Genomic DNA, 27,731 nt, shown 5'->3' on the forward strand with positions numbered 1-27,731 from the left:
ACGGGCGAGGTTATGTATTTATGAGTGAGAAGCAGGAGAGGGAAGGAACAGGGGGTAAGTGGGATAGAGGCCGAAGGGGGCGGAAAGAGAAGATGGGTCAAAGGAGGGAAGGGAAAGACACAACTGGATCTCAACCATCGGGAGCTGGCTAAAGAAGTGGTAAACAACAGTGGCATTTGCAAGAACTAGGCACTTTTCTCGGATCGACCAGCACCACCTTATCCCCTCGGCAGAGAACGGATTCGGCTCCATCCTTTCCCCTGCACTGGCCAGGCGCACCCCTGAACTGGGGAGCATCCGCCCCACTCAGCGCTACTTTGGGGATTGACTCCCCAGGAATTTGCTCTTTCCTTTCCTCAGCCCCCTCTGGTCTGCCCGCCTGGTCCCCAGAGCGGAGTGATTCCTGTAGGCCTCGCTTCCCACCGCCGCTCCATCCACCCACCCTTTTGCAGAAGTGTGTGTGCGGGAGGTGTCTCGTTCACCTTGGTCCCCAGCTCCCATGCAGAGGTGCGGGCGGCCGAGCGATCGCGGGTGCGGGGGACTGGGGGGAGTGCGCGGGGGCCGGGCTGGAGTGACACAGCTGCTGGGGCAGGCAGAGAGCACCTGGCTGCAGAGCAGAGAGACGCCAGAGGCGCAGCCAACAGGAAGTGCAGGGGCTGGGGGGGGGGAGGACCCCTCCAAGGTTACAGTGCTCAGGACAGCCGGCCGGGGAACTGCACTGACAGCACTCCGGGCAGGGAGCGCCGGCCCCGTGCCACTCACCACGGCTTCACTGTCCCTTCTGCGCCCGGGAGAGGCAGGCGGCCCGTTCTCAAGTCCGAGCCCCTCGCAGGCGCAGGGGTATATAGCCCCCCTCCCTTGTGGGACTGCAGGGGCAGGCGTGTGGCAAGCCCCCAGCCTCTGCCGGCGGCGTTTAGCACCGGCTGCTCCCTGCGCCGTAGGGCAATGGGGACGCAAAAGTCCCGCGACTCCCTAGCCCAGGGGGAAGCATCCCAATAAACAAGGCAGCCGCCCGGGTCCGGGGCTCAGACCCGAAGCAGCTGCAGCGAATGCTGAACCTCTGTGAGCGGTGTCGTAAGTATCCCTTTCTTTTTACAGCCGTCTCCCTCCTTAGGCGGCATTAACTCTTTCCAGGCTGGGGGAGGATCGCTGCCACTCTTTGGAATGGCTGAGAGTTGGGGAAACATCAAAGGAGTGTGGGGGGATTGCAAATAAAAAAATCTGGTATTGCTTTTAACTGGTCTCCCGCCTGCCTTTGCGGGCATTTAAGCCGTGACCCCTCGAGAGGAAATATCTGTTGCTGAGTTTTTAATATTGTATTTTAATAATATAATAATGTGTTTCCTGCATGGGAATCTTGAGGCTGTACGAAATAAACGTTTCTAGCGCTTTCTGTAAAGGCCGGAGTGGAGAATATGCTTCATTGTGACACTGTCAATTGTTAGCTGATGTCATCAGCAGGAGGAAGGAAATGGTTAACCGCGAGTGGACCTTTCATGTACAATTACCTGGTTCAAGAGCGGCAAACAACTGGGGGGGGGGAGTGTTATCACATGTAAACCGGCTGATACGATACAAACCCCTTTGCTGCTCATTAGAAGCAGTGCAATCCTGGGCCAGCTACCGATCGATATAGAAAGTAACCGGAGGTGTCCTCTTCCTTATGCATGAAGGCCCATGTCCCCAAGGGCTCTTTGGCCAGAGACTCGGGTTGTTGTTAGCTAGCTCGAATTGCTGACGAAAGGAGCTAAAGCAGAAGCCGAGCGCACCCCGCGATCCCCCGTTTGGACATGCCAGCCTGCACCACTTCCGGTCCGGGGGTCACCTTTTGAAATTAAATAAATGAAAATATCTTGTCCTGGCCAAGCCGGACTCGAACGGGGTGGTGTGGGGGTTGCACGGCTGTCCTCTCACGGCAATAAGGACAGGGAACTGCTCCGACCCGTCAGCTATTATTACCTACGGATAAACTCCGCTGCCCGGCAGTCGCAGCAGAAACCAAACGAAAGTTACATAGGGAGAAAGGTGAGCAGGTAACTCTGAGCCCCGCATTTAGGAGCCACTAATGCTAAATACTAAACAGCTGCATTCAGAATGGTTTCCACGCCAGTACTGGGAGCTCTGGTTGGCCGAGTATTTGGCATTGAAGATTCTCCCTGCTTTAAACGCTCTCTCTAGCCGGGAACGGGCCAAGCTTTCCCCTCGCATGTTTACGACATGTCTCGTTGGTTCCAGATACAGAAACCCCTCGCCCATTGTACGCATCTGCCGCAGCACGTATTTTTGCAGCGCGTAGTTGCCAATAGTTCGGAGCTGGAAAGCAATTTCGAGAGGAAACGGGAAACGATCCGTTCGGAGGGAAAGCGGAGCTAGGAAATCGCATGAGACGAGGCACGAGGGTGATTTTATTTTTCTGTCCTTCGCGCTCATCCTCTCTGCCCTCTTCTAATGCCGCAGTCCCATTTTTATAACGCTCTAAAGGCAGATCCGCAAAAATCAATAGCGCAGCGAGGAAAACCGCACTTAACTGGCAAACGGCGAAGAGCGGAAAGCTGCGCGCCTCTAAACAAGAATCCAGGGGACTAAGCCAAAGCCCACAGGGCCAGGAGGAAACCACCAAGCCGAGCTTTTAACATGGTCCTCTTGGGAAGAACCGGTGGCTTTTGCCTCACCCACCTGGCAGGGCCTGAAAGGAAAGTCTCTGCCGAGGAATTCACATTGTATCCTTCGGAATAAATCAGGCGGGGATCGTTTTATCCCGGAGTGACATTTCTAACTAAAAAAAAGCCAACTCTGGCTCATCGCATCTTTCCTTCCGTTTGACTCCTATTGGCAGGGTTTTTTTCCCTGCCCCCCTCCTCCTCATCCCCTAGGCTTGACTCTTGTCTTTTATCACCTGGATCGTTCCCGGTTTGGGGGCTTTGTAGCAGCAGGTAGGTGACACACATGAAGCAGGAAGGCAGCCCCATGTCGTTGTTATCTCAGGTCTCCAAACCCTGGGCCTGCACCTCAGTCAGGGCGAGCTCAGTCCCAGCTAGTCCGAGGGCCTGCTCCCCGTAAGCCTTACTGAGGCTGAAGAGTGCCAGGGGACTCTCCAGTACCTGTGGAAGAGGATTCCCTCCACCCGGCCGAGTTAAACGATGAGCAAGGAGTATTTCCCACTGAGAGCTCACACCCTAGTCCTGCTGCAGGTTATGCTGGGAGGAACGGAGTCCCTTTGTTTTAAGGCCTGATTCTCCTCTCTTGCGAATTTACGCCAGTTTCACAGTGTTCGGCCTACAGTCCCTTGTGTGTCACCAATCTCACCAGCCATCTCCGCAGACTCGCTGCTTTGGGCGGCTGCTCGGAGAAGGTCGCGTGAAAAGTCCGGGGGCGCGTGACGGTGCCACTGCCCCTTTGTGTCACTAATCTCTGCCCAACAGCGAGGAAAGTGTCCCTGGAGCGCTGTCCTCGGATCTGGGCTTTCGGGTTTATTTAGGATTTGGGGACCCGGAGAGGGTCAACTCGGGTAAACCCTTGCAACAAGCCCCACGCCCCGTGCGGCTGGCAAGTAGCCGGCCGAGTGAAAGTATTGCACTTGTAGATAGGTTTATGACTTACAACCTCCAGGGCATTGCTAAACACAGAGGCTTTCTCTTCCATTTCTTGATGGTGTTTTATGACTTCCTAGTGCAGCCCGGATTTCAGGGCAATCCAGTGCAAACGACTGGCAAGTAATGGAGGACGCTTGCTCCTGTCTCTGGGCGAGGGTACATGGCTGAGTAGCTGCTCATGTCACGCGTGGGTGAGATTTTTGGCTCATCCGTGTTGGGACATTTTCAGTGGCGTGAAATAGAAAAATAGCTCTGGGGTGTGATGTCAAGAATATCCTAGACGTTGACGTGTTATCGGAAATCTCCTCTATTCCACCCCCCCTTCCCCACCCGCCACGGGCTGATTATTTGAAAGCATAGGTGCTCAGCGCTGCCCGAGGTTTTGAAGACCCGGCCGCTTTGCAGATTTAATCTAACGATCGTGATGGACTAGCGGGGCTGGGGGGGTCTATCCCCCCTTATAGGCAAAGTTTCCATTGAAAAATTGTTCGACTACGCAGGGTTGGGCCCAGTCCCATTAAAACAGAGCGCTCCTAAATGAGATTTCTACTAACACAAAGTCAGAAAGGAGATCGCCAGAGAATAGGGTGGTGTCAAAACCCTTTCTTTAAAGTGTATAATGGAAAAGGGCGAAATCCTAAGAATCAGCCCTTCAGTGAAGTTAGCCAAAAAAAATTAGAGGGGAATCGGGGAAGGGTTTGATAAGACTGCTCGTGCAGACAAATGAAAGTGAAAAAGATAGAGATAAAGAGAAACTCTAAGGCCCAGTGAAATGTTTCCTCTTTAAAAATAGCTTGGTGTTTTTGGATTGGGCGGATTTTTTCCCCCTGCACCTGGGAGATATTTACTTTTCACCTAGCGATTTTTCGACTGGGTGATAAAATTGGATGCTTGTAAATTCGGTTCCATGAAAATGGACATTTAAGGGAAATCCGAAGTAGGTTCGGAGCTGAGACGGAATTGTTTACTAGGTAATAGTCTCCCGCTCCGCGCCATATAGATGAGATTCTTTTAGAATAAATGGTCTAGTAAGAGATTTTAGATGTTTTTCGTTGTCACACCAACGATGTTACGGTTGCCGTTTTGAATCCACTTTTCGTGTATACAAAATCAGTGCGGCTCATCTCCAACAAATAGGAGGATTATCAAATAATCTGCCCCCCCTCCATGGCTCAGTTAATAGACCGGGGAACTGAAAAGCTGCTGACTGAAATAACATTATACAATAATTTCTAACATAATATAAAGTAATGCCTTAATCTGAAAACCGCAGGTCAAAGATGTAACAGGATTCTGTACCTTCTCTCTGCACATATTTTACCACATCCAAAGATAATAAGATTTCAATATGAGAATCGACCCCTCAGGCTATGTACAGGGCAATTATATATAAACCTAGTGCACCACCTTTGCATTGATGGGGTTATGCAATCAGAACTGCGTTCCCTACTTGTTCACTGCCTCTTCCAGTGACACCGCTGGTTTGTTTTTGAGAAAGGGCTCAACATTCCCCGACGCTTTGTGACTTTCAGGGGCGCTCGCATGGGTCTCACGTTGGACACACACCTGGAAGCAACTTGGCAGGACTTCGGTTGTGCTCGTCAATTTGCAGCCAGAGGTGCAGTTTTGACTCTTTCGGGTCCAATGCCTCAGCCTTTCTGATGCAGAGGAGGAGAGACTGCTAAACAAGCTGTGTTTGCCTTGGGTTATCCTATGGGCTGATATAGTTGGAGTGAGTATCACATTGCACATATGCTAGGTCTGTTATAGCAATGAAAGGCGATACTGTTTCCCTGCTTGGCCTTACAACGTTGCATTTGATAAAGGTGAAACCCTTTCAAGGATAACTTTGCACGTGACTGCCAATTAAGCAGATTTATATATCTGGCTATCTAGATTAATAATATGAATATAATCTAAAACCAGGATATTATGGAACACCTGTCTGTAAAGTCCTGTTCTAACTATGGTTATTTTTCCCTGAAAGGCGTTTATTTTATTTTTTAAATCAAACTGAATTATACCATGATACACAAAGCAGGTTCATACAGCCATTTTTGCAAACTTTCTAAATATGTCTCCGTCAAATCTTTAAATCAACAGATTGTATGTTAAAGAACAAACTACAGTCACACTTTTTTTCTGACTCAGCAGGAAGGAAAATGGCTTTAAATGAAAAAAAAATCACCAACAAAGGCGATGATTCTCTGCTACAATAATAATAATCTGTACCACACATACAGCTGGATAGGGCACACAGGGTTGGTTGGTTGGTTTTTGCAGCCCGGCCCATGACAATGCTGCTGGTCATTATGAACGGTTGCTTTATTCATTATAAAATGATGATTATTATTTACGAATGCATTATGATATGAGCAAAATGCTGAACGTCCTTGCTGGAGTTTGCCCGAAGAAGCGCTGCGGGTAGTAATAATCAATACCCCATGAGCCTTATTTTCCATCCTTGAAGCCCTGGCTGGAGTTTTGCCGAAGGAAGGGCTTCAGAATGGTGATTGTCCTGCTTCTTCTGAGCCTGGTGGGAGCTGCGTCCAGCGAGCAGCAGAGTGTCAAAGCTCCCCCTGACTGGAGGAGGGGCGGGGGGGGGGCACCACTGAGTATTTAGCCGGACCGGACATCCGCAGTGACGTCCCGCTTTTCTTCTTTCCCCCTTCCCCGGCTCCCTCCAGCCTGGGCGCCAGTGATTGACAGGGGGCCATTTAAATACAACCTGCCCCTACCCCACCCCCGCAGCGTGCGCGCGGCGGTGTTTCCCTGCCTGTGCCCAGGAGGCGCGGAAACCGCCCGAGCCTTTTGACAGACTCTGGGCAGCAGCAGCCGCTTCCCCGCCGCCGCCGCTGCAGGCAGACGCACCAGGCTTCCAATGTGACATCACCCACCCCCGGAGCGGGGCCGCGCGCCTTTAAGGGAGCCACTTTCCCTGCTGCGAGCGGGAGGGGGAGGAAGAGAGGCGAGAAATCAATCAATAAATCACCGAGGGGGAAGCCGCTGCGGGACCAGCCGATTTCGCCCGGGAGCCGCGCCTGCTGGGGCCCGATCCGCCTGCTCTGCAGACGCCGAAGGGATCTTGAGCGCAGACCTCAAGGGAGCGCCCTGAAAACTTCCTCTCTTGGCCCCTTCGAGGCGGTGCAGCGATCTTGGCGGCGCATGGTGCCTGGCTGGATGGTGTGGTAGCGGGGGGAGCGTTTGGCGAGGCCAGGGGGTGGGGGAGGCTGCTGCATCGGTCTCCCCTATGGACGAGAACAGCCCTCTGTCTCCCAAGGCAAATGCTTTCAGTATCGCCTCTCTGATTTCAGTCGCCGCCGAGCACGCAGGGAAGGAAGCGCTGGAGGAGCCCAGCTGTGGCCTTAGCAAGCACTTCAGCCCCGGCTCCCAGCCGCAGAGGATGCATTTCAGCACCGTCACCAGAGACATGGAAGGTAAGTGCAGCCCGGACCTGAGCTTCGTTCACCTTGTGGCTGCTGGGGCAGTTGCAAATCCGAGCCCGGGAGCTAAGAAGTCAAAGCCCCACTAGCGCGCGAGGGGAAATGCATTAAAAACAAAAGGCGGGGTGGAGCAAATCTTGGGGATGCAGGATTTTAGGGGAATTCCTCTGAGCAGTTGTGCCGGGGTTTTGTTTTGAATGTAAGTGGGGAAATGTGTATTTTGCCGCTGATTTCCCTGCTATGGCTGCGTCAAAGTGTCAACATATTAAAAAAATAATAATTGCAGCCGGTAAACGGAAATAAAAAACTGGTTATAGCAACTCCTGGCTACTTAAGAGACCAGCCCTGAGCTGTAGTGAGTAAATAATAGTAACAACGTGAGGAAAAAGACAGTATTTCCGAGACAAAAAGAGGTGGAAGTGGCAGAGGCCTAGGAAGGCTTATCAAAGATCGGTGTTGTTTTTAATGACGTTTTGACTGCGAACAGATTTAATCAGACAGCACAGCTTGGAACCTAAAGAGCGGGTTGTTCACGTCCCAAATCCGCAATTAAAACAATCCTGTGCTTATGTCAAAGCTCTTTAGAAAGATCTGGTCACCCTCGTCTTTTTAAATGATTCTATTTCCTCCCCCACTTTATTGTAAACACAAAACTCTCCCCCAGTATCTTATCATTCTGTTATCCCGATCAGTGACAATTCTGTTAGTTTTACCCATATCCCTTGAGAGTAGTGGCTTTCGGCCTGTATTCCGCAGACCCCTGGGGGTCCGCAGACGATATCTAAGACGTAAAAAGGGATCTGTAGCTCCATTCTAAATTGTGTAGGGATCAGCAAATGAAAAAGGGCTAAAAATCACCGATTTGCAGGGTACTGACGCACCCTCTATGAATTCTCTTGCTTTTTCAAGTGCAGATGCAGAGTTGATTGGGCTTTTTTAAAAAAATCCTTCTTAAATATATGGGGGGGGGGGGCTAGGGGAGGATAATAATCTAAGGAACAAACACCCAGAGAGACAAGAGTGTGTTGCCAGGAATATTTCAGTCCTGCAGCTTGTGCAAAGCGAATCAGATTGTATTCACAATTGTAGAACACAAATTCCAGCGGTTCCCGGGGACTAGGCGGTTGTTGTGCAGGCAGTCTGCTTTATTCCAATGCCTGTTTGCTGGGGGATAGAGCTCTCCCTGCACGGTGCGCGTGTAGATTGTTTATTAGTGGAGGGTCCTGTGGGCGATGCCTATTTTTTTTTTTTTTTTTTTGGCTCGGGAGTGAAAAATGGGTGTCAGGCGGGCTATTAAAAAGGCGCACTCCTCTGTCAATCAACTCGTCAGGGCTCCAGTCCCTAGGCGAGGAAAGGCCCATTACCTGCAGCGCCTTATCTAAATAGAAATAAGAACCGGTTTTGCGGCGAGGGGAGGCCCTCTGCACAGATAAGCCGGGCTCTGCAGCGCCTCGGCTCCTGGCAGCCTCGCCGCGCGAGCTCAGCCTGCCTGGGGGAGCCCAGCAGCTCCCAAAGGGGGGGGGCGGGGCTGGGGCGAGGGAGGGCACCCCGGGGCGCGCAGTGAAGACGCGGGCGCGGCGGTGGCGGGCGCGCAGAGTAGGGGGAGCCGGGAGCCGGAGCCGAGCCCTGACCGCCTGTTTTTGGAATGATTTCAGCCATCTCCAGCCCCTGGCTCACCCAGCTGTCCCATTTTTGCGATGTTGCAGCTTTCACGGCCAACAGCCTGAGCAGCCTGAACGCCTCCGGCGGCTACCACCTCTCCCCTTCCCCGGGGGACCCCTACGGGCAGCCCGAGCCGCCGCACTACGAGCCCTGCTCGGCCCAGCAGCACCCGCACCAGCACGGCTACCCGTTCGGAGGCGGCCCGGGCTCGGGCCCCAACCCGCCGCCGCCCGGCCCGGAGCCACCCGAGAGCGGCGGCGGCGCGGCTGCTTCGGGCTGCTCCGCCGCGCCGGCGGCCAAAGCGCCCGTCAAGAAGAACCCCAAGGTGGCCAATGTCAGCGTGCAGCTGGAGATGAAGGCGCTGTGGGACGAGTTCAACCAGCTGGGCACCGAGATGATCGTCACCAAGGCCGGCAGGTCAGTGGCGCCTCCCCGCTCGCAGCGGCTGGGGCAGGCCCGGGGAGGGAGTTTTCAACCAGGTTCGTGCTGGGGGTGGAAGCCGTTTCAACCCCCCCCTCCGCACGCACACAGCACCCCAGAGCCCGCAATCCCAGAGGGTGGCTCCCAAGGGTCCCTCTCCCGGTGACCCGCTCAGCCCTGCACCCAGAGTTGTCAGCCCAGCGAACCCTGCCTCCACCCAATTCGCCTACCCTAGGGCTTCCTCGGCTTTTTTTTATGATCGGTTTTACAAGCGCAGGAAAATACATTTTTACTGCGCGCTTAAAGCATCGTAAGGTTTATAGCCCCGCCAGCGGGAAGTGTCCCGGTGTGATAACGAAATAACCCATAGCGCCCCGTGGGCTGCTCCTCGCTGCGCGGGTGCCCTGCTCCGGCCCTTTCTGCCCAGGGCTGCGGGGTTAGATCCCGACCAAATGAGCCGCTGTAGTTGTTCGGTCTCTGACTCATGCCTCGTACACAGCAGTGCTGAGTTTAATGTGGGGTTCCGGTTAGAGCCACCACCTTATGGGTTCGTGTGAAATGCTAGCGAGCAAATACCTCTCTGGGGAAGAAAACAGACTGTTTTTAAAAATCCCCTCTGTCGGGGTAATCACCTTGCTAGCCCCCAATACAGTCATTTGACCCCCGTGCTTCTTTAAGAGCAGAATCGGCAATTTTCTTGTGGAGCGAAGGGTTTGGGTGTTCTGTGAAAGTCCGTACAGATACCTGAGTTAATAGCAGTGCATTAAAATGTACACAACTCCCCAGAAGATTCGAATAGGAAAGTTGTGTGTGTGTGTGTGTGGGGGGGGGGTTATGTAACACGTCGAAGACTGATTACTGTACACGACAAAGTCAGTACCATTAACATCGCCTTTGACTCTCAAACGCGAGATTTAAAATCATGTATTTGCAGAGGACACTGTTCTTTACGAACAAGATTAGCAGGATCCGTTTAACACCCACCTCTGTTCAAACGCATTTCTGGGGCAGAAATGAATCCCCATTCGGGTGTTTTAGAGCACGCGTGAAGAGATTACAGATAAGAAGCCACAGCAGCTCTATTTCACCTTCCAGTACTTTCCACGTTTCCTTCTCTGGAATCCACAAATTACCAGCACTGAGAATATTAATTATGGGGCCCCACACAGCATCCTTTTCTCCGGTAAATCTCCCAGCTATTTCAGTGGGTAGTTTACCCGTTTGAGGAGAGCCGGATCGAACCCATCAATGTAAACCCTAGAAGGCAGCACACCCAGTTAGCATAAAGCTTCGTCGTCGAAATTAACAAAGGACGCGAACGTTTTATCGTGTTTAAAAAGGAAATTTCTATGCTACAGCTAATTCAACAGCTACCTGGGGGGGGGGGAGGGCAGGATTATGACCCTGTCTGTCAATTAGACACCATTTAACTGTGATCTCAAGTGAAATAGCTAAACTGACCCTGAGTTGCATTGGTATTGGGCTGCTGTGAGCTCCTCGTTTTCTTATAGCATTTGAGCGTGAATAAAGAGGGTTCACGGACCCTGACGTTCACTGCGATGTGTTCTCTTGTAAGACTTCCTAAAACCTTTCCCCGCTGGGGCTGTCTCTGCAAACACCTTTTAGTGTCACTCTTTTTGTGCGGCCTTTTGACGCTCTCTCTGCTGTTCGAGCGGTAACAAACACCCGGATGGCTCGACTTTCGCCATCGGAGTTTGTACTTGTGGCTTTGATTATGTTGACTGACTCCCCCGGTCGTTAATAATGTTGTAGATCCTATCACTTAGTAATACCTTGATGAGCAGGTTAGCAAATGGCACCCCCTGTAACTTCATCTATAAAAGGCTGCGGAATCCAGCAATTATTCCCAGTGTCCTTCGAACTGTTGTCTGTGGTGAACAATACACCAGGAAAAGATTTCAGCATCTCTAACGAAGACAAGCTAGGCTGTTGCTTTCTATCCCAGAGACAGGCCTCTATTGATTTTAAGGGTTATGGAGGAGAGGGGGAAAAATCAGTGTTTTCCAAACCTCGGTGCAGGAGCTTTGTAGAGCTCAGGCTCGCGTCACTGCTTTGGTACGGTTACAGTGCGGGGGTTGGTGGGGAGAATCCAAAAAACCGAACCCCGGGTGCTTGTTCTCATTTAGACAAAGCATTTCTCAGCCCAGCCCTGGGCCTTAAGCGCCAGGCCTTATACGGAGTATAGTCTCCTTCGCGACTGGGCTCTGGATTTGACTAGTCCTTGCGACTGGAGATTTCTTCGCTCCGTGTTGCAGCCTCTATGTTGTCCAGGATTGTTCCTTTTATTTCCCTAAATGCTTTAGTGTCACCATTACCCGCCGTCACTGAATACAAATCGCATCTGAGTCTCTCTTTATTTTTTTTTTTAACGGAAAAGGCCATTTTAGCTAACAGCTGAGCCTTTCGGGAAAACAGGATTTTGTTTTTGGTTAGCTCTGAAGTGTCCTTTTGATTTTACAGACGAGCGTGGGGTGGGTGAGACGGAGGGGGAAATCTGAACGGCTGCGTTATAAATAACTCGGCAACGACTCTACAGGAGACTTTGTGAAATAACTCTGTATAGGTGCAGAGATGATATTAAAACAAAGAGTAGGTTTAAATGACGAAAGGGTTAATTGAACGAGCAAGGGATGTAAAACTGGTGGTAAAATAAAACACGCAAACAGATCTGAAAGGCAGATTGCTGCTTCCAGGTAGCCCCACTGCGCTCTATTAATGGTCTCATTTATTTTCACGGTTGCCTGTGTTGGCCTTAAGTGTTTTTTTAGCTGGGGTTTATCAAGCTAAATTGTTTGTTTAAAGCTTCATTAAAAAAAGAAACACTGGAGTTAAGGTTAATAAGGGTTTAAATCTTTTAAATCGAGGACAGTTTAAATGTCCGCGTTGATTTGCTAAAACAAATCAGTAACGTATGAAAATATTGTGCTTTCCTCAGGAGCTGGTATAACTTTAACAACAAAAAGCATCACCCATGGCTTCTTAACTAGCTTGCCACCTCCCGTTGGTTCCTGGAGCGCCCTGTGTTTTCATGGAGGCTTGTGTCGTTTTAGGTTGAATAAGCAACAGTAATTGTTGTTACAAAAACTCCGGGAACTTACGGGTTTGGAGCCGGGCTAAAATTTACTGGAGCTAAACAAATGTGTAATAGAAATAACTTGCCTTTCCACCGCGTTCCAATGAAGTCAAGGGAAGCGGGCTAGGTTCCTTAGTCAACCTCCTTGCTAAATGTAGATTGTTTTACTTTTTCCCTGGAGCTTCAGTGTGGATAAATGTAAAGGCCGGTGGGTTAAAATTCCCTTGCACGCGCTTTCTGCAATACCCCACGCGCTGGTTGCTCGCCTTGCAAAACAAGCAAACCTAAAACAGAAGGAAAAGCAGACCAACGCTTTGGGGTAAACAGCCCCCCAGCCCTCAGCATTGGCTCTAAATGGAACAAAGGCAATTGGCGCATTTGTTACGTACTAGGGTGGGGGGTGGGTTGATATTCCATTTCACTAGCTCATCTGAGTTCACCTTTAACTCGCAGCCTTTGGAAAATGCTGGCCTCCAAACGCATTGCTGGGTGTGTGCGGGTCAAGGTGCCAAAGCAGAACGAGCCCCTTCCTGGTATAAGTCAAGAGAGGAAAATGCGGAAGAGAGACCCTCTCCACTTTTCTCGGTAGCCTGGCTGGGAGGGGAAATGTCCCATGCTCGCTTGCCTGGCTTGGGGACAGTGCCGCGGAGCGCATGCCTAGCTGGGGATATTTCTCGAAAACGTAAAGATGCCGAGACCAAACTTGGTCAGTCGGCTGCAAAATGAACAGCGCGCTGGTGGCCTTGAGCCCCTTCGGCGCTGGAAAGGAGCGTCTGTTCCCCAATCCGTGCGCGCTGGGGGAGTCCGAGGGGAACCAAGTGACTATCGCGTCAGGAAATGTAGGGAGTTGGGGAACGCTCTGAAACACCCCCCCCCCCCCAGGACAGACAGACAGACACACACCCTGCCCCATTGGCCTGGTGCGTGTGTTTTCGGTACAGCGGGGATGGAATGTCAGAAATGACACTTGGTAACTCACCTACCCCACTAGCCTGGTTTAGAAAGTAAATGAGTTCAAAGGGCTCCCGGGCGTATTTCACGTGTCTTCCTTTGCCATTGTGAGGCGACAGTGCCAGTCAAGCTAGTCCCGGAGAGGAGACCGGGATACAGAGCCCGCAGCGCACACACACACACTTCACTCCTGCTTTAACTTCAGGGAGCCGAGCAAAGTGGGTGTGAACAGGTAGAAATTCCTGGAGGGTTCCAGAGAGAAGCAGCAAAACTGGAGCGTGTGCGCATCTCGGACGCGCGTTCAGACCCCACAAACGCAGCAGTTTTTTAGATCGGTGCTATTCGGCTGGGAGTGAATAGAAGAGTTGCGCTAGGATCCGTTGGACTGTGTGTGTGAGGCTGGGGGTCTCCTCTCTTGCTATTTACCCGCACAGATTTCGTCTGTTTTATTTGGGGGGCGGTGTTGGTTTTTTGGTTTGCTTGTTTTTCTTTGTTTGTTTTTGATTTTTTTTGGAAAGCGAGCATGAACTGGGGAGCTATGTCTGAAAGACCCCGAAAGGGAATTTAAAATGATCGTCACTCTCTTTCTAGTGACCTTCTAAGGGATTGTTCACAGGGTTTATAGCTGTATGTATAATCACAGAAATCAAACTTGAATGTTCAGCCAACGTTTTATGTGCGAGTTCACGGACAGATTTCTCCTGGGAGCTCCCTTATAAAGCCCCCCAGCCCCGGGGAACTATCAGGCATTTGTGCACAACCCTGCAAGAGACTCTTGCAACTAACGAGCTTTCAACCTTGTGCAAACAGCTTGCGGGGTGGGGGGACGTTGCCAAATGGCAGGGAAAGTAACCCCTCACTCACACACTATTGAAATGGGGGGGGGGAAGAGACACAGACAGCGATACCCAGAGCCGCAGCTTTCTAGGGAGGCGCTCGGATTGTCCGCCAGCCTGGCGCATCTCTAAGCCTCCCCCGCCTCCCCGGAATAACAGCTCGTTATTAAAACACAGGAGCCTTGTGTGAGATTCATCTAGCCGCGCTAGAACTGAATCTAACTTCTCAGCGGGTCCCAGCTCTTTCATGTCCTTCGGTGACTTCTTATAAGACTTGAAATAGGAAAGTTTTACCGTTCCTAGAAGGCAATTTGACATCAGTATAAAAATACTCGGCTAACTTAACTGCATGCATGCCCTAGGGGCTGATCTTGGTGGGTCTGTTTGGGGAAGGCGTTCAGGTTTGGGCCCTATGTCTCTTCCATGGAACCCCCACTCCAATTATCTGTTGCATTTTCAGCGTCCCCACGGTCTGAGTCTAGTCCACAATATGTTAAATCTTTGATCTGTAAAGTCCCCCAGTTCTCCCGGGTCCAGGGATGAATATATTGTTTCTAACTCACCCTTGTTCATCACCTATTCTGTGCTCGGTCCATCGATCTACCTCCAGAAAGGAGGAAAAGGTTTTATCTGCAAGAGGGGAACGATCCCCGTGCAGATAGAATGGAGTGAAATGGGACCAGATGCGAGTCCCCGATTACTGCAGGCGAGGAGCTGGTGGCTGTTCTGACCCACGCCTTGTGGTTTTTCTCTCCTGCCCCAGGCGCATGTTCCCCACCTTCCAGGTGAAGATATTTGGAATGGACCCCATGGCTGATTACATGTTGTTAATGGATTTTGTACCCGTGGACGACAAAAGATATCGGCAAGTAGAAAAAGCTTTTCCTTGAGTCCTCTAGCCGGGACTGCGATGGGGAACCGAGGGAAAGAGACACATGGAAATAAATATTTCCCCGAGTCTGTGCCCAAAGCAGCAAGTCGGAGCCTTTCCACTGACCTCAGTGGGCTTTGGACCAGGCTCACCCCTGCTGGTGAATGGCAAAGGGGGGGAGAACAGAACCGCGAACACGATTCCCCCTCCCCTCCCCTCCCCTCCTTCTTAAACCCGGCAGCTCTCCGGTGTGAAACGCACCCGGTGCCTGTCCACTCCGCGCAAGATGCTGAGTGAGAGAATTTTTTAATTGAAACGTATTTGAACCGGGGGTGTAAAATTTCTCCTCTGTCATACAGCTCATAAATTAGGCTTGGTTACAGCTACACGGGTGCTTTGAGTTCATGCACAACAGCCCGAGTAATTCTCACAGAAAAAGGTTAAATATTTATTTAAAAAAAATAGATTGGGTCTAGGTTGGCTTCTGCCATTAAATATAGATCTCCTGTCGCAGCAATGGATTCACACTACTCCCCTGCCCGCCAGCTCCCCTTTTGACCGGTCTTTCAAATGTCCAGGTTCTATGACCTCACCTAACAAGCCCCAGGACTCGAGCGATAGAAGCGTTCTTCTCTATCACGGGGACAATTATTTAGTTTGACTCTCGATGTGCTTTAAGTCTGGGCTGAAGTTAAAAATCTAGTGGACTAGATTTGGAATCTAAACGCTTGATTTGTTGTTTTGAATCCGTTGTGGCTTCCTCACTGAAAGGAAAGATTTCTCCAAATACCACACGTGGTGGGGGGTTCTGTTTTAAAATACAATATCTGGGCTGTAATAAAAAGGTGCCACCCCTTTTTGTAGTTAGCTCTTGGAGCAGCCAGCCAGATTCGGTGTGATTCGCTGTAAATTCCATATCATTCCATTGAGTTTAGGAGTGATTTCGAATTTACGTCGGTGTAACTGAGAGCAGAATTTGTCCTAACGTATTTTAAAGTAAAATATTCCCTCATCCTAACAGGATATTCTACAGGTACACACACAGTCAAAACATAGATATTAGTGGTTTTTTTTAAAAAAATCCCTTTATTCCATGACACTGAGACTCTTACTTATCTCTGGGGAAAAAAACAACTCACCCCAAATTCTCATCTTAAAAAAAAATTAAAATTAAGTTCATAAACTGCATCTGCAGGGAGAAATGTCGATCTTCTAAATCAGGCTAATTGCTGCCTGTAAAATGGCTTTCTCAGCACAATAACTATAGACCAGCGATTTTAGGAGGAAAAGTGTTTGTAGAATTCGCTGTTTATCAAAGTTCTTGAAGATTCCACGTCGGAGAGACCTCTTTTTAAGAATCACATTTCATTTTTCACCTCATATAAAAGATCCCCATAGGCTTTTGCTTTGGAGCGTGATTGTGTACAGCAAGGGAATGGGTATTGCTCTGTGCGCGCTAACCTCCAAGACTAGTTTTCTTTATGTTTCACTGAAAAGAGCTTGTATTGTCCTAGCCTGAGGCCACTTTGGAAAATCACCAACAAAGCCAACCGCATATTTCTCCAAATTCTTTCTCTGTTTTCAGTGAGCGCATAGGAAGGCGACCTGGGAAATAGGCGGCTCACAAATCAGTGATGCGGTTTGATTTGTAACACCTTTAATTTGAAGACAGTGAAAGGCTCATTATCCATTTCGCTTCAGATCAGGACGCCTAAAAGCCAGTGTGCATATGAATCTCAGCGTCGAATATATAAATATTTAGACAGATATCCAAATTCTCAAGGCGTTACAGAAACGTTTGCTTGTCAGGGGAAATGGGATATATAACATCCAATTGAGAATATCTTTTTTAAAAAAGTAATGTTTCTGCTCAACTCCAATGGTGTATAATTCCCCCCGTGCATACACTGGCTTTTAAAGTAAACACGTGCATAGAAGATTGGTCTCTGTTTTTAATGTTACTGTTGAATATGGACTTTGAAAGACTGTAGCAAGACTGCTAAACTCTGGATCAGCTATTAAACTGCACATAAATGTCCACTTTTAACTTAAAGCCAGAACATTACCGTGTAAAGGGTTTCCTTTCACTCTTTAAATTTTATTTATTCGGTAGCATTTCTGGCTTCCATCCCAAATGTGTGCAGGTAGCTATAAATTTTCCCTGTCGCGCAGATTTTCCTTCTTGCGAATTCCACCGGAGAACTTAGGAAAACGTTTTGTTTGTCAACAAGTCTGGCGTTTTCCCACTGGCTTTCTGGAAATCAGAGGCCATGTTCATTAGTGGGGAAGCGCTCTCCTGCTCCGCACACTAGCTTTACAGCTAGATTTTAATTGTGTAAAAACTACACTTTCCGTTCCCAGAGCAGCCCAGAGGTTTTTATAAGGAATCCACCGAGAAAAATAATACTTAACTCAAATCTTAGAGTCTAAATACTGATACAGCTACTCAGGCTGAGTAACCAGTGGTTCCGTTGACTGAATGGGACTGCGCACTGGGTATTATCCAACTTGAGTAGGAGTGTTAGCATCTGGCCTTCGCTAATTAGACCTGATCCTGCACCATTGAAATCAGCGGAATTTTACCAGGACTTGGCTAAGAGCAGAATCAGCCCTCATGTGTTCTCCTCGCCATGGTGTAGATGGGGAAAGCCTTGAGAAAACCCTAGAGTTTTTGTAAGGACTTGGCTCACGTGGCTAGTCCAGAGCAGAACCAGGCACGTGTTTAACCAACTGGAGCACGAGTGCCATTGACAGAGCTTTGCCTCTCCTTTGCAGATATGCCTTCCACAGCTCTTCCTGGCTGGTGGCCGGCAAAGCTGACCCTGCTACCCCAGGGAGAGTTCATTATCACCCCGACTCTCCTGCTAAAGGAGCCCAGTGGATGAAACAAATAGTATCCTTCGATAAACTGAAGCTGACCAACAATCTATTGGATGACAATGGGCACGTAAGTGTTAGGGAGGGGAACCAATCGGGGGCACTGAAAGGGGAGGAGAATGGCATGTGAAATCTTCAGCACGTGGATTTTCTTGACACGCACGAAAAGAAAAACACGTTTAACTAGAATGAGACCTGGTTTCAAAATGCCTGAACGATCTAGAAAGGATCAGGCAATGGTGGATCGGGTCCTTTCAGTAACTGCTCATTCTGATTGGAAACACCCCAAATGTCATATTTGCTGCCAACCCAGTGCTGAGTCCAGGAGTTGGATCGGGCCCATAAGAAGGAGGCACAGGACACTTTAAGTTTAGCTTTGAACTTTTCCCTAAGGGCCCGATTCCCCCATTCCTTGCATCCCCACCACTTCCACTGGCTTCAGAGATGGGCACTGACTGCATGGGGAATAATGAGTGTTTAAGGAAAACAGGCTGTCCCAGAGTTAACTACACGCTGTTCTCTTTTGATAGCCATTTGATCCTCCCATTCCTGTTCCATATATTGGGTATGTCCCAAGATTTCCCGCCTATTTCCATTCAGTTCGATGTTCCCCAGTAGCTCAGGTACATGCCCCCCTTCCCCTTTTCTTTATATTTAATAGTGGAGCCTATGGGCTTGTAGCAGCTCTCCCCTCTGTTCCCTGCAGAACGGTCTGGCCCCCCATGAGGTCACCTCTTTAAAGGAGGCAGGCTCGCTGGGGAATCCCGCTCAGACGGGATTCCCCCCCACCTCCACCACCGCAGTGCTTGTGCCTAGGATTTCAAATAGGACCTCAGAGCAACATGCGGAACGTTTCACTGCATAGCCTCCTACAAGAATCAATCCTTCATTAACCCGAATTAATACTATGCACCGACGTAGCCTCAGAGGAGCTGCAACCCTGCTGTTTCTCTGACCCCTTCCCCCCCCCCCCAGGAGCCCATTTCCAGGCTGCCAGCCTGACATTGTGCAGGGAGGGGTGCAATACCCGTAGCGCGGTGCTCTCCTCTCAGCGCTCGGCCTGGTGTAGAATGAATCAATTATGATCTCCTTGCTCGTTTTATCATTCAGATCATTTTGAACTCCATGCACAGATACCAGCCTCGTTTTCATGTGGTCTACGTGGACCCCAGGAAAGACAGCGAGAAGTATGCAGAGGAGAACTTTAAAACGTTTGTGTTCGAGGAGACCCGCTTCACCGCCGTGACCGCCTATCAGAATCACAGGGTGAGGATCTGGAGTTCATTACTGAGACACAAACCCTCCGATACTTCATTTATCAAAACCTTCCCCTTGATGGATGGAGATCCGGGAAGGAGGGGGGATATTAATTCAGAGCAGTCAATGCTTAAAAGGTAATACCCAGCCAGTGGAAACTTTGTTAGTATACAAATAAATAGAACGGGTCTTTAGCTTCTTGGAACTGGGTAAATGCAATCACCTTTCAACACTCTCTCTTTAATTAAAAAAAAAAGTATGATTTTCTAAAGAAGGTTTTCAAGTAACTCAATGCGCAAAAAAAAAAAAAAAAAAAAGTAGTTAAACAAAAATGAATTATGCCAGATCTGAAAAACTCTGATTCTCATTTCTAATCAGAAAGCTGCCAGATGCTCTGGGTTTAAGCACTTTTTTTCATCGCATTGATTAAAACACGCACTTGAAGAGTCATATTGAGTTTGTTTGTTTGTTTTGCTATCTCGATTAGAATAATTAGAGCTTGTTAAAAAGGAACACACGCTCTCTCCCCCTTCCACCCCCAGCAGCATTTCAAATGTGCATTTCGGATTCTGTAAGAAAATATGTTAATTAAGTCTATAGCAACTGTGAAGCAAGAGCCCTTCGGGGTCACAGGCACTGACTGAAACAGGGATTGCTAGACGGATACCCCTTGTTATGTTCTCCAGAGAATTGTTGTATATCTCATATTACTGTGTATAATAAAGCATAAGGAGAGTTTGAGGGAAAATCTTCTTAGCAAATACACTACTATGGTATAGACTTTAGTTAAGGGGAAGAGGGGAAAATATGTATGTGTGATCCAGTAGAAATGACTAAGCATTCAGTGGGAAACCAAATAAAACATTAATAACAAAGATGTGATTATAACAAACGGAACACAGATATCATTTCATTGCTTTAGGTTGATCATTGGCTCCAAAACCAATTTAAGATTTGAAATGTCAGACTACAACACTAGTCTGGAATGATAATATATAACCTTTTAAATATACAGTTTTATTATTTAAACCGTCATCTGAGTGATTTATAATTGTAGAGAAGCTAAATTGCTGTTTGTATTAGAAACACTCTTTCCATCTTAAGCATTAATTTTCTCATGTGTACAACAAGCTATGGTACTAAATTATTTTATAGTCGCCCCAAAGCCTATGAACTAGAGATCTCCTCCTCCTTTCAGAGAAAATCCGAAATGACCTAAGAGAGAAAGGAGACCAAATAATAAAACAAGTCTTTGAACTGCAAACCATTTAGGGCTTGATCCAACGCCCGCTGAAGTCAATGTCACTGGACTTTGGAACAGGCCTATTAGCTTTTATGGGTAAGCAGAGCCACCGCCTATCAGTTTAACAGCGTTTACTGAGTTCTGACTGTTTTCTCTGAAACAATCTGCTGTCCTTTTTTCTGCCTCGCTGAAGATTCCTCTAGGTCTGGAGCATGAGACGGCTGAGCTGAACTGGGGTTTTTAAGTGTCAGTCTCTGAGTCTCCATTCGAGTTGTGGAAGGTGTCTAGGGAGATGTTCTCCTATCCATCTGCTAAAGCCATTCCTTGACTTTTCATGGAATCTGATAGCTCAGGGAGCCCTGCTCCAAAGCTACATTGTTGCACTCCGAGGAAGCTGCGTGAGCTCCAGATTTGCAATTTTAACTCCATAGAAAACTTCCTCAAACCCAGAGGGACATCATTACCTATGTAAACCCGAGACCCGGGCTAGTTGGGAAACTACAGCCTTCACGCTGCGAAATGTCACTCAAAATTTGTTTGGACAAATATGCTATTTTACTTATCTGCATTTGCCACCCTGGGTCTGTTCGTCAGGAACACACAAATAATAGAACATATTTTGGGTAGCATTAAATCCAGTCGCTTTTTAAAATAACATTCATTTAGTATAAACCGAGGAGCAAATCGTGTCTATAATTAGAGTTTCAAATTAAGGATCTTTCCCAATAGCGCAAGGTAAAATATTATTATCCAACTCTGAGAGCTGATTGAACGCCAAATTCCTTCTTCCCTTTGTAGCGCTTGGGTCTCGTAGGAATATTAAAACGCTTATTTTATTATCTATTATTTTATTATTTTTATTAGCACAGTTAGTTGTGCCTATTCCCAGGAAGCAAAAGGTGTAGATCCCACCCTTTGTAATTGTTTCAAGCTTTTTAAAATAAACAAATTTACACGGATAAAAAAATTCCACAATTATTATTTGGACAACATCCAAAACCCACATAGTCAAAGACGTCTGGGCTGAGAGCTGGGTGCTGCGCCTTTAAGGGGCTCCCCCATCCCTCCCAAGTTGGCATTTGCCTGATGGCTCAGGACAGCTGCTCTTTCTCTCCTGCTTTCTATCAGTTTGACCTCTAAGGCTGGAACTGTCACTGAGGGGCTTAAAGTTTGTTTTTCAACCCATTCCGGAAACTCACAATCACATACTTTATCCGTGGATTTGCTTAAATATAGAAAATGTCCTGCCTTCTCCCTGGCGAATTAAATAAATACATAAGTATGATTTATCCAGTGATTTGTCTTAGCTGCTCTGGTGGTGACCCATATAATGTGGCATTTTCTTACAAGTGCATTTACACAGCTTTAGCAGCAGACTCGGGCTGCCTCTCCCTTTGCCTTGAACTCGTATTAGATAGCATACAATTCTGCATTTTCGAGCAGAGGGAAACCACATGTCTGTATTCCAAAGCAAAGAGAGCTCTCAAACCTGCTGGTGCCTATAATTTTCCAAGAGGAACCAGGACTGCACATACTATTTGGGCCCCCTCCATTATACTGGGTGAAACTCGGTTGATTTGTCCCAGAAGTCAGTTTAAAGGAGTAGGCACTCTCTAATCAGAAATATCTGCAAGTGCCACTCAAAGTCCTTTTCCCCCTTCCCTCCTCCTTTCAGATCACACAACTCAAGATTGCCAGCAACCCCTTCGCTAAAGGATTCAGAGACTGTGATCCAGAAGACTGGTAAGTCTGTTGTCCTTTACTAACCATATTAAGGCCCCCCATTCTGCAAGGAATTTAAGCATTTGCTTAGCCTCAAGCACCTGAATAGCCCTATTGACTTCTTCAGTGGGGTGGGATCAGGTCCTAGTTGCATACTGGAGTTATTAATAGGGCCATCTTAGTCAGAGCAATATTATTCCCTAATGTGTAGGCAGTGCCCTTTAGACTGAAACAATTACAGTGTTATGCTGCTCTTTTCTTCTGTTCTAGGCCCAGGAATCACAGACCAGGGGCCCTTCCTCTGATGAGTGCTTTTGCCAGGTCCAGGAATCCAGTCTCTTCCCCTGCACATCAGAATGGGACTGAGAAAGGTGAGCTTCCTGCATCTTCCTCCATCTTCACAGACTTACACACACTTTCAGTTTACATAAAGGACATATAAATATCCTGTATATCTTCTTACTGGTGTTAATAATAATTAATCAAAATCAAGAGGCTGAATATTTTCATTTACCTTTTACCCTTTATGGTGGGGGGAGGCATTGGGGGTGTTTGTTGTTTTTACTTCCACCAATAAGGGCTGTAAAACTGCACAGGTTAATTTCATTTTTTTTTTAATTTACAGTCCGTTTCAACTTGGGTTTTCATACACTAACACAAGGCAGAAAAGGAATGCTTAAATCCAAATGATTTTGACATATAAAAAATTGAAACATTTCTATTAATAACTGGGATTATATTTTTCCCCAAAAAATCTTAACTTTTTTCTTTTTAAACAAAGCATACATTTTGGGCCTAATCTAATCTTTTAAAGTATTTTTAAAACACCCATCACTGTAGTATATGAGTGTGCTAACTAAACTACTTGACACTGGCCTTTCCCTCCAATTTAAAATAAGATATTTCACCCTCCTTCCTAATATGCTTCTAATTCTGAGTTTCCCTCATTCAGGCATTTTGACAAAATGTTTCGTTTACAAATGGAGACATACCCGCAATCACATATATCCTAAAGATGCTTTGCATGCATTGCCCTTTTGAAAAAGCAAGTTGGTGGTTTTCAATGTAGATCCCATAATATTCAGGAGCTGTATTTAACCTAGTGCATGGTTTAAGCATACACACTGGGAACTTTTCATTGATTTTTTTTTTTCCATTACACAGAGTAAACAACTGCAAAGACAACCAGGGGCCTTTCTCCTAGCACACTCCAGGCCTATTAAAATAAAGAAAAGTCTGTATTTGTTTAGTGTTACACAATTGCAAAAATTTCAAGCGTGTACAAACTTGTCAGTCAATTCAGCTCTATTTATCACAGTCAGAATGTATTGTCCCAGGAGCACAGATTTCTGTTGAACACAATGTTTAAACACTTCATTTAAAAATCATTGCTTTTTTTCCCCTGGATTTTCCCCTCTCCCCCCCCCCCCCTTTAGTTTTTTTTTTTTTAAACTTAGTCTTTGCAGCGAAACGAATTGAAGGCTTTCCTTTTTTAAAGTGGTTGCGTTAAATGGAAAAGTTCGCATGGGTAGAGAGGGAGAGAAGGTTTTTCTAAGCTTCCCTGTTTGTGATTGTTGGGGCTGGTGCAGACTAAAAGGTCCAGGACAAAAAATACTCATCAGACCAGATTGTGCTCCCCCACTGATTTCAGTGCAACTACTCACAGACAAATATACTTTAAAGATGAGTTAGGGTGACAGCATTTGACCCCTCTAGGGGAAGAAAATGCTATGGAAGTCTTACAGTGCTACAGCAATGTTCCTGTAACTGCTGAAGTTTGGACTGTTGCTGCAAAATACTGCAGCTATTTATGTTTACTGACGACATGAAATAATATAATTCCCATTCTGTACCCACATCTTCAGCATAATCTGTGCATCTACTGAACTCCCTAAAAGTTTGTGACACTCATGGATTCAGATCTGCTCTGCTTCCCACTCATTCCACGGGAGACTCTTTGCATTCTGGGATTAACTTTAAGGCAGTTTTAAAAGTTTCTCATGCTTACAACGAGTAGTTTTTTTGCAATGGGTGTTTTCATGCGGCTTGTACATTCTCACTAGGATTTGTGTGAGAGAATTTAAGAGCAGCCCTCCATCCTCCTGTTTTAAGGGTAACTGAATCCCCAAATACCCATGGTTTTCTGTAAAAAGAACAGGAGTACTTGTGGCACCTTGGAGACTAACAAATTTATTTGAGCATAAGCTTTCGTGGGCTACATCCCACTTCTTCGGATGCTTTTCTGGTTTTCTATGTGCTTGAAATGTATTGGGTAAAGTTGGGTTCAGTGCATGAGAACACCTCTAGAAGTAAGAGCTGATTGTCTAGGGGACTCTTCCCAAGGCTCAGAGAGGGCGATGGGGTCAGTGTCTGGGGAAATCAACCCCCTGGAGGCTCAGGGAGGGCGCTGGGGTCTGTGTTTTGGATGGGGGGGAGGGGAAACTAGTGTCTAGGGGACTCCCTAAGGCTGAGAAGGCGCTGGGGTCTGTGGCTAGGTGTCGTGATACTGACGCCTGCCGGAGGCGCAGGGAGGGTGCTAGGATCTGTAGCTAGATAATGGGGTCAGTGTCTGCGGGATTCCCTTTCCTCCATCTTCCGGAGGCACTGGCAGGGTGATTGGAGGGGGTGTCAGTGGCTGTCAGGGAAGGCGGTGCGTGTGTCAGTAGCTGGGGGCGCATCGCAGGGAGGGCGCGGGGTGGGGGGGCTGGCTCGGTGGTGAGGTGTCAGTGGCTGGGAGGGCGCTGGGGCGGGGGCTGGTGGCTCAGTGGCTCTCAGGGAGGGTGGTGGGACAGTGGCTGGGGCGACACATCTCAGGGAGGGCGCTAGGGGCCCTGGCTCGGTGCTGGGGTGTCAGTGGCTGGGAGGGGGGGCTGGCTCGTTGCTGGGGTGTCAGTGGCCGGGGGGGGGGGCTGGCTCGGTGCTGGGGTGTCAGTAGCTGGGAGGGGGGGCTGGCTCGGTGCTGGGGTGTCAGTGGCCGGGGGGGGGGGGCTGGCTCGGTGCTGGGGTGTCAGTAGCTGGGAGGGGGGCCTGGCTCGGTGCTGGGGTGTCAGTGGCTGGGAGGGCGCTGGAGGCCCTGGCTCGGTGCTGGGGTGCCAGTGGCTGGGAGGGCGCTGGAGGCCCTGGCTCGGTGCTGCGGTATCAGTGGCCGGAGGGGGGGCGCTGGGGGCCCTGGCCAGGTTCTAACCGGCTGCCCTGCCCGTTCCGTGTCCCGGGCTGTGTTGCAGACGCTGCGGAGAGCCGACGGGAGTACGAGCGGGAAGCGGCCGGCGGGACCCCTCTCCACGCCGACCCCGCGCACCAGCAGCTCATGTCGCGGGTGCTGAGCCCGGCCCTGCCTGTCCCCGGCGCGGGGGGCCTCGTCCAGCTCAGCAGCACGCCCGGGAGCCGGCCCAGCCCCCCGCACCACGAACTGCGGCTGGAGCCCCCCGCCTCGGAGCCCCTGCACCACCACCCCTACAAGTACCCGGCGGCGGCCTACGACCACTACCTGGGGGCGAAGAGCCGGCCCGCCCCCTACCCCTTACCCAGCATCCGGGGCCACGGCTACCACCACCACCACCACCACCACATGGGCCCGCCGCCGGCCAACGTGTACTCCTCGGCGGGCGCGCCGCCCAGCTACGACTACGGGCCGCGGTAACCCGCCCGCTCCCTGCCCTGCATGGTGTGCGCCCCCCCCCCGGCTGCCGAGAGGAGAACTCCCGCTTCCCGCCGCCCCGAGCGCCTCCCCCGGCCCGGCCCGGCCCGGCCCGGCCCGGCGGGGCCGCTGCTCGGCTCTGCCCACCCGCCCCCTGGCCCGCCGGAGAGAGCGGGCGGGCCGGAGGCCGGAGCGAGGCAGGCAGGGGCCGGGCCGGGCCCGGGGCATCCGGCGACTGGCCGCGGCACTTCGCTTTGCTCCAGCGACAAAGCCAGAGGCGGCGCCTCCCGCTCCCGTGTGAGCAACGGGCACCACCCACCGCACTGATGATGGGAAGGAGGCCGGCCGGGGTGACTAGCCCCTGGGGAGGGGCAGTGACTCGCCTACGGCAGAGCCAGCCGTAGACTCTCGGTTTCCCAGCGCCCAGGCCTGGCCCTCCCGCGCCAGCCCATGTGGGCTCTGGAAGGAAGCCAGCCCTGGGGGGGAGGGGGAATCACGTTAACACCGAATGAGACGATGTCCTGTGCTCCGCAGCTGGCCCTGGGCACCTGCAGTCCCTTGGCCTGATCCTACTCCTCGTGAGATCCGCCTGAGTGGTATTGTTGTGACTCACTGACGTGGGAGGACTGGGGGCTCCCTTGGCTTTAAACCTTCTCCCCCTCCCCACTGTATTTTCCAGGGGACTAGCGGTGGAAGTAGGGCTTAAATTAGGAAATGTTTTGATGTTGCCAGATGACCTCCAGCCAGGGCCCATCTCTTCATGACTGATGAGGTTGTAGGGGGCAACTTTATACACAAGCAACTGTTTGGGGCCCGGTGCTTCTCTAATGTAGCCCAAGGCCAAGAACAGTGCTACAGACTTTTATTTTTCCCAACAATCGGTATTAAGGTCATTACAAGCATACAGAAAAAAAAGACAAAGTTTGGGCCATATTTTCATATTCTCAGAGGGTTCATGATTGCTGGTGATGAGAACACCACCAAAGCAGCACTACCTTGCCTGGTGATTTCCTGGTGTCTAAATACTCTCTACTGTAGCCTGGCCTTTTAGAGGATTTTTCCCCCCCAGCATGCTTTTCAGGGGCTGGCCCTTTATATCTGGCAGAGCTGCAACTGGCTGCTTGCTGTATGCCCCTTCTTACATCTGGAAAGTACATTTTATGTCTCCCCTCAGGTTGCTTTTCTTGTGGAGATGGTCCACATCCCAAAATTTAGCTTCTGACATATGTCTCGAGCTACACATTATGAATATCCAGACTACGTTTTTGCTTGGTGTTCCACCAATTGTCAGGCCAGTCCTGTATTTCAGAGAAGGATTTAACGGCTAATTGACCATGCGGGTTTATAAGTGCCTCCGTCCTCCTCCCTCTCCTCCACAGAATTCTGTGGAAAGAGAGAGGTTATATTTTATGTCCTCTAATTCATCCATATTTGTGCCTCTGCATTGCAAATTCCACAGTGTTCTCTTGGTATCTTTTTGAAAGGGGATTCCTTACCTTGTGAAGGTGGCAAATGTTAAGATCACGTAGTAATGTCTAGCCAGTCTTCAGCAATAGGCTCTATCCAGAAGAGATACAGGCAGATGTGAATATTTTCTGTAACTTTTTCCATTACAAAAATTTGGATCCATTGTGAAGATTTGTGCAAGAACCATGTGTTTTTATTTGACATTTGCAGTGAATTGTGAATTTTTTAGTGTCCGACTACACAATAATAACTGTTCTCAAAAAGGCTGATGTGAAATAGACTTGTGCATATTATTAGACAGGTGGAAACTGCTCTCTGACATGCCCTGTTGCTTTGTCGCTGTTATTTCAGAGTTTTCACTATGATTTGTTACCTGGACATTGATTAGTGCCAAAGCTTTTGTTTAATGAAGTTGTTATATTTATTTTTTTCTTTCAGAGATTATACAAACGTTTTTGGTTTTGTTTTCATAATAGTTGCAGTGTAGGAAAAAGTCAAGACAACCAAAGAGTCATATCTGCAAACAGTGTAGATACTTGTAGATATTTATAGATATGTGTAGATAATCTTATTACAGTTAAATTGAAAAGACATTGGACAGTGACATTTATAAACGGTTTTCCTTCTTTTTTGTGTGGGTGTGGGTGTGTTTGATCAG

The 27,731-nt window shown here is 48.9% G+C and overlaps 1 protein-coding gene across 5 annotated transcripts; it reads left to right on the plus strand.

Annotated features, from left to right (window-relative positions):
• The first annotated feature begins 759 nt into the window (after positions 1-759).
• Positions 760-27,699, plus strand: TBX1 (T-box transcription factor 1). Of its 5 annotated transcripts, none has more exons than XM_054006935.1 (9): positions 760-1,074; positions 6,908-7,030; positions 8,692-9,115; positions 14,763-14,864; positions 17,646-17,817; positions 18,858-19,013; positions 21,923-21,990; positions 22,240-22,340; positions 25,194-27,699. In XM_054006935.1, the coding sequence occupies exons 1-9, from the start codon at positions 1,050-1,052 to the stop codon at positions 25,607-25,609; spliced, it is 1,587 nt and encodes a 528-aa protein (XP_053862910.1). In that variant the 5' UTR covers positions 760-1,049; the 3' UTR covers positions 25,610-27,699. The 5 variants fall into 5 exon arrangements, with proteins under 5 accessions (XP_053862910.1, XP_053862909.1, XP_053862911.1 ...); XM_054006937.1 differs by lacking the exon at positions 760-1,074 and adding an exon at positions 5,671-6,776; XM_054006939.1 differs by lacking the exon at positions 760-1,074 and adding an exon at positions 5,671-6,761.
• Positions 27,700-27,731: the final 32 nt, after the last annotated feature.

This window comes from Malaclemys terrapin, chromosome 16, assembly GCF_027887155.1.
Source record: "Malaclemys terrapin pileata isolate rMalTer1 chromosome 16, rMalTer1.hap1, whole genome shotgun sequence".
In the NCBI taxonomy this organism is placed as follows: Eukaryota; Metazoa; Chordata; order Testudines; family Emydidae; genus Malaclemys; species Malaclemys terrapin.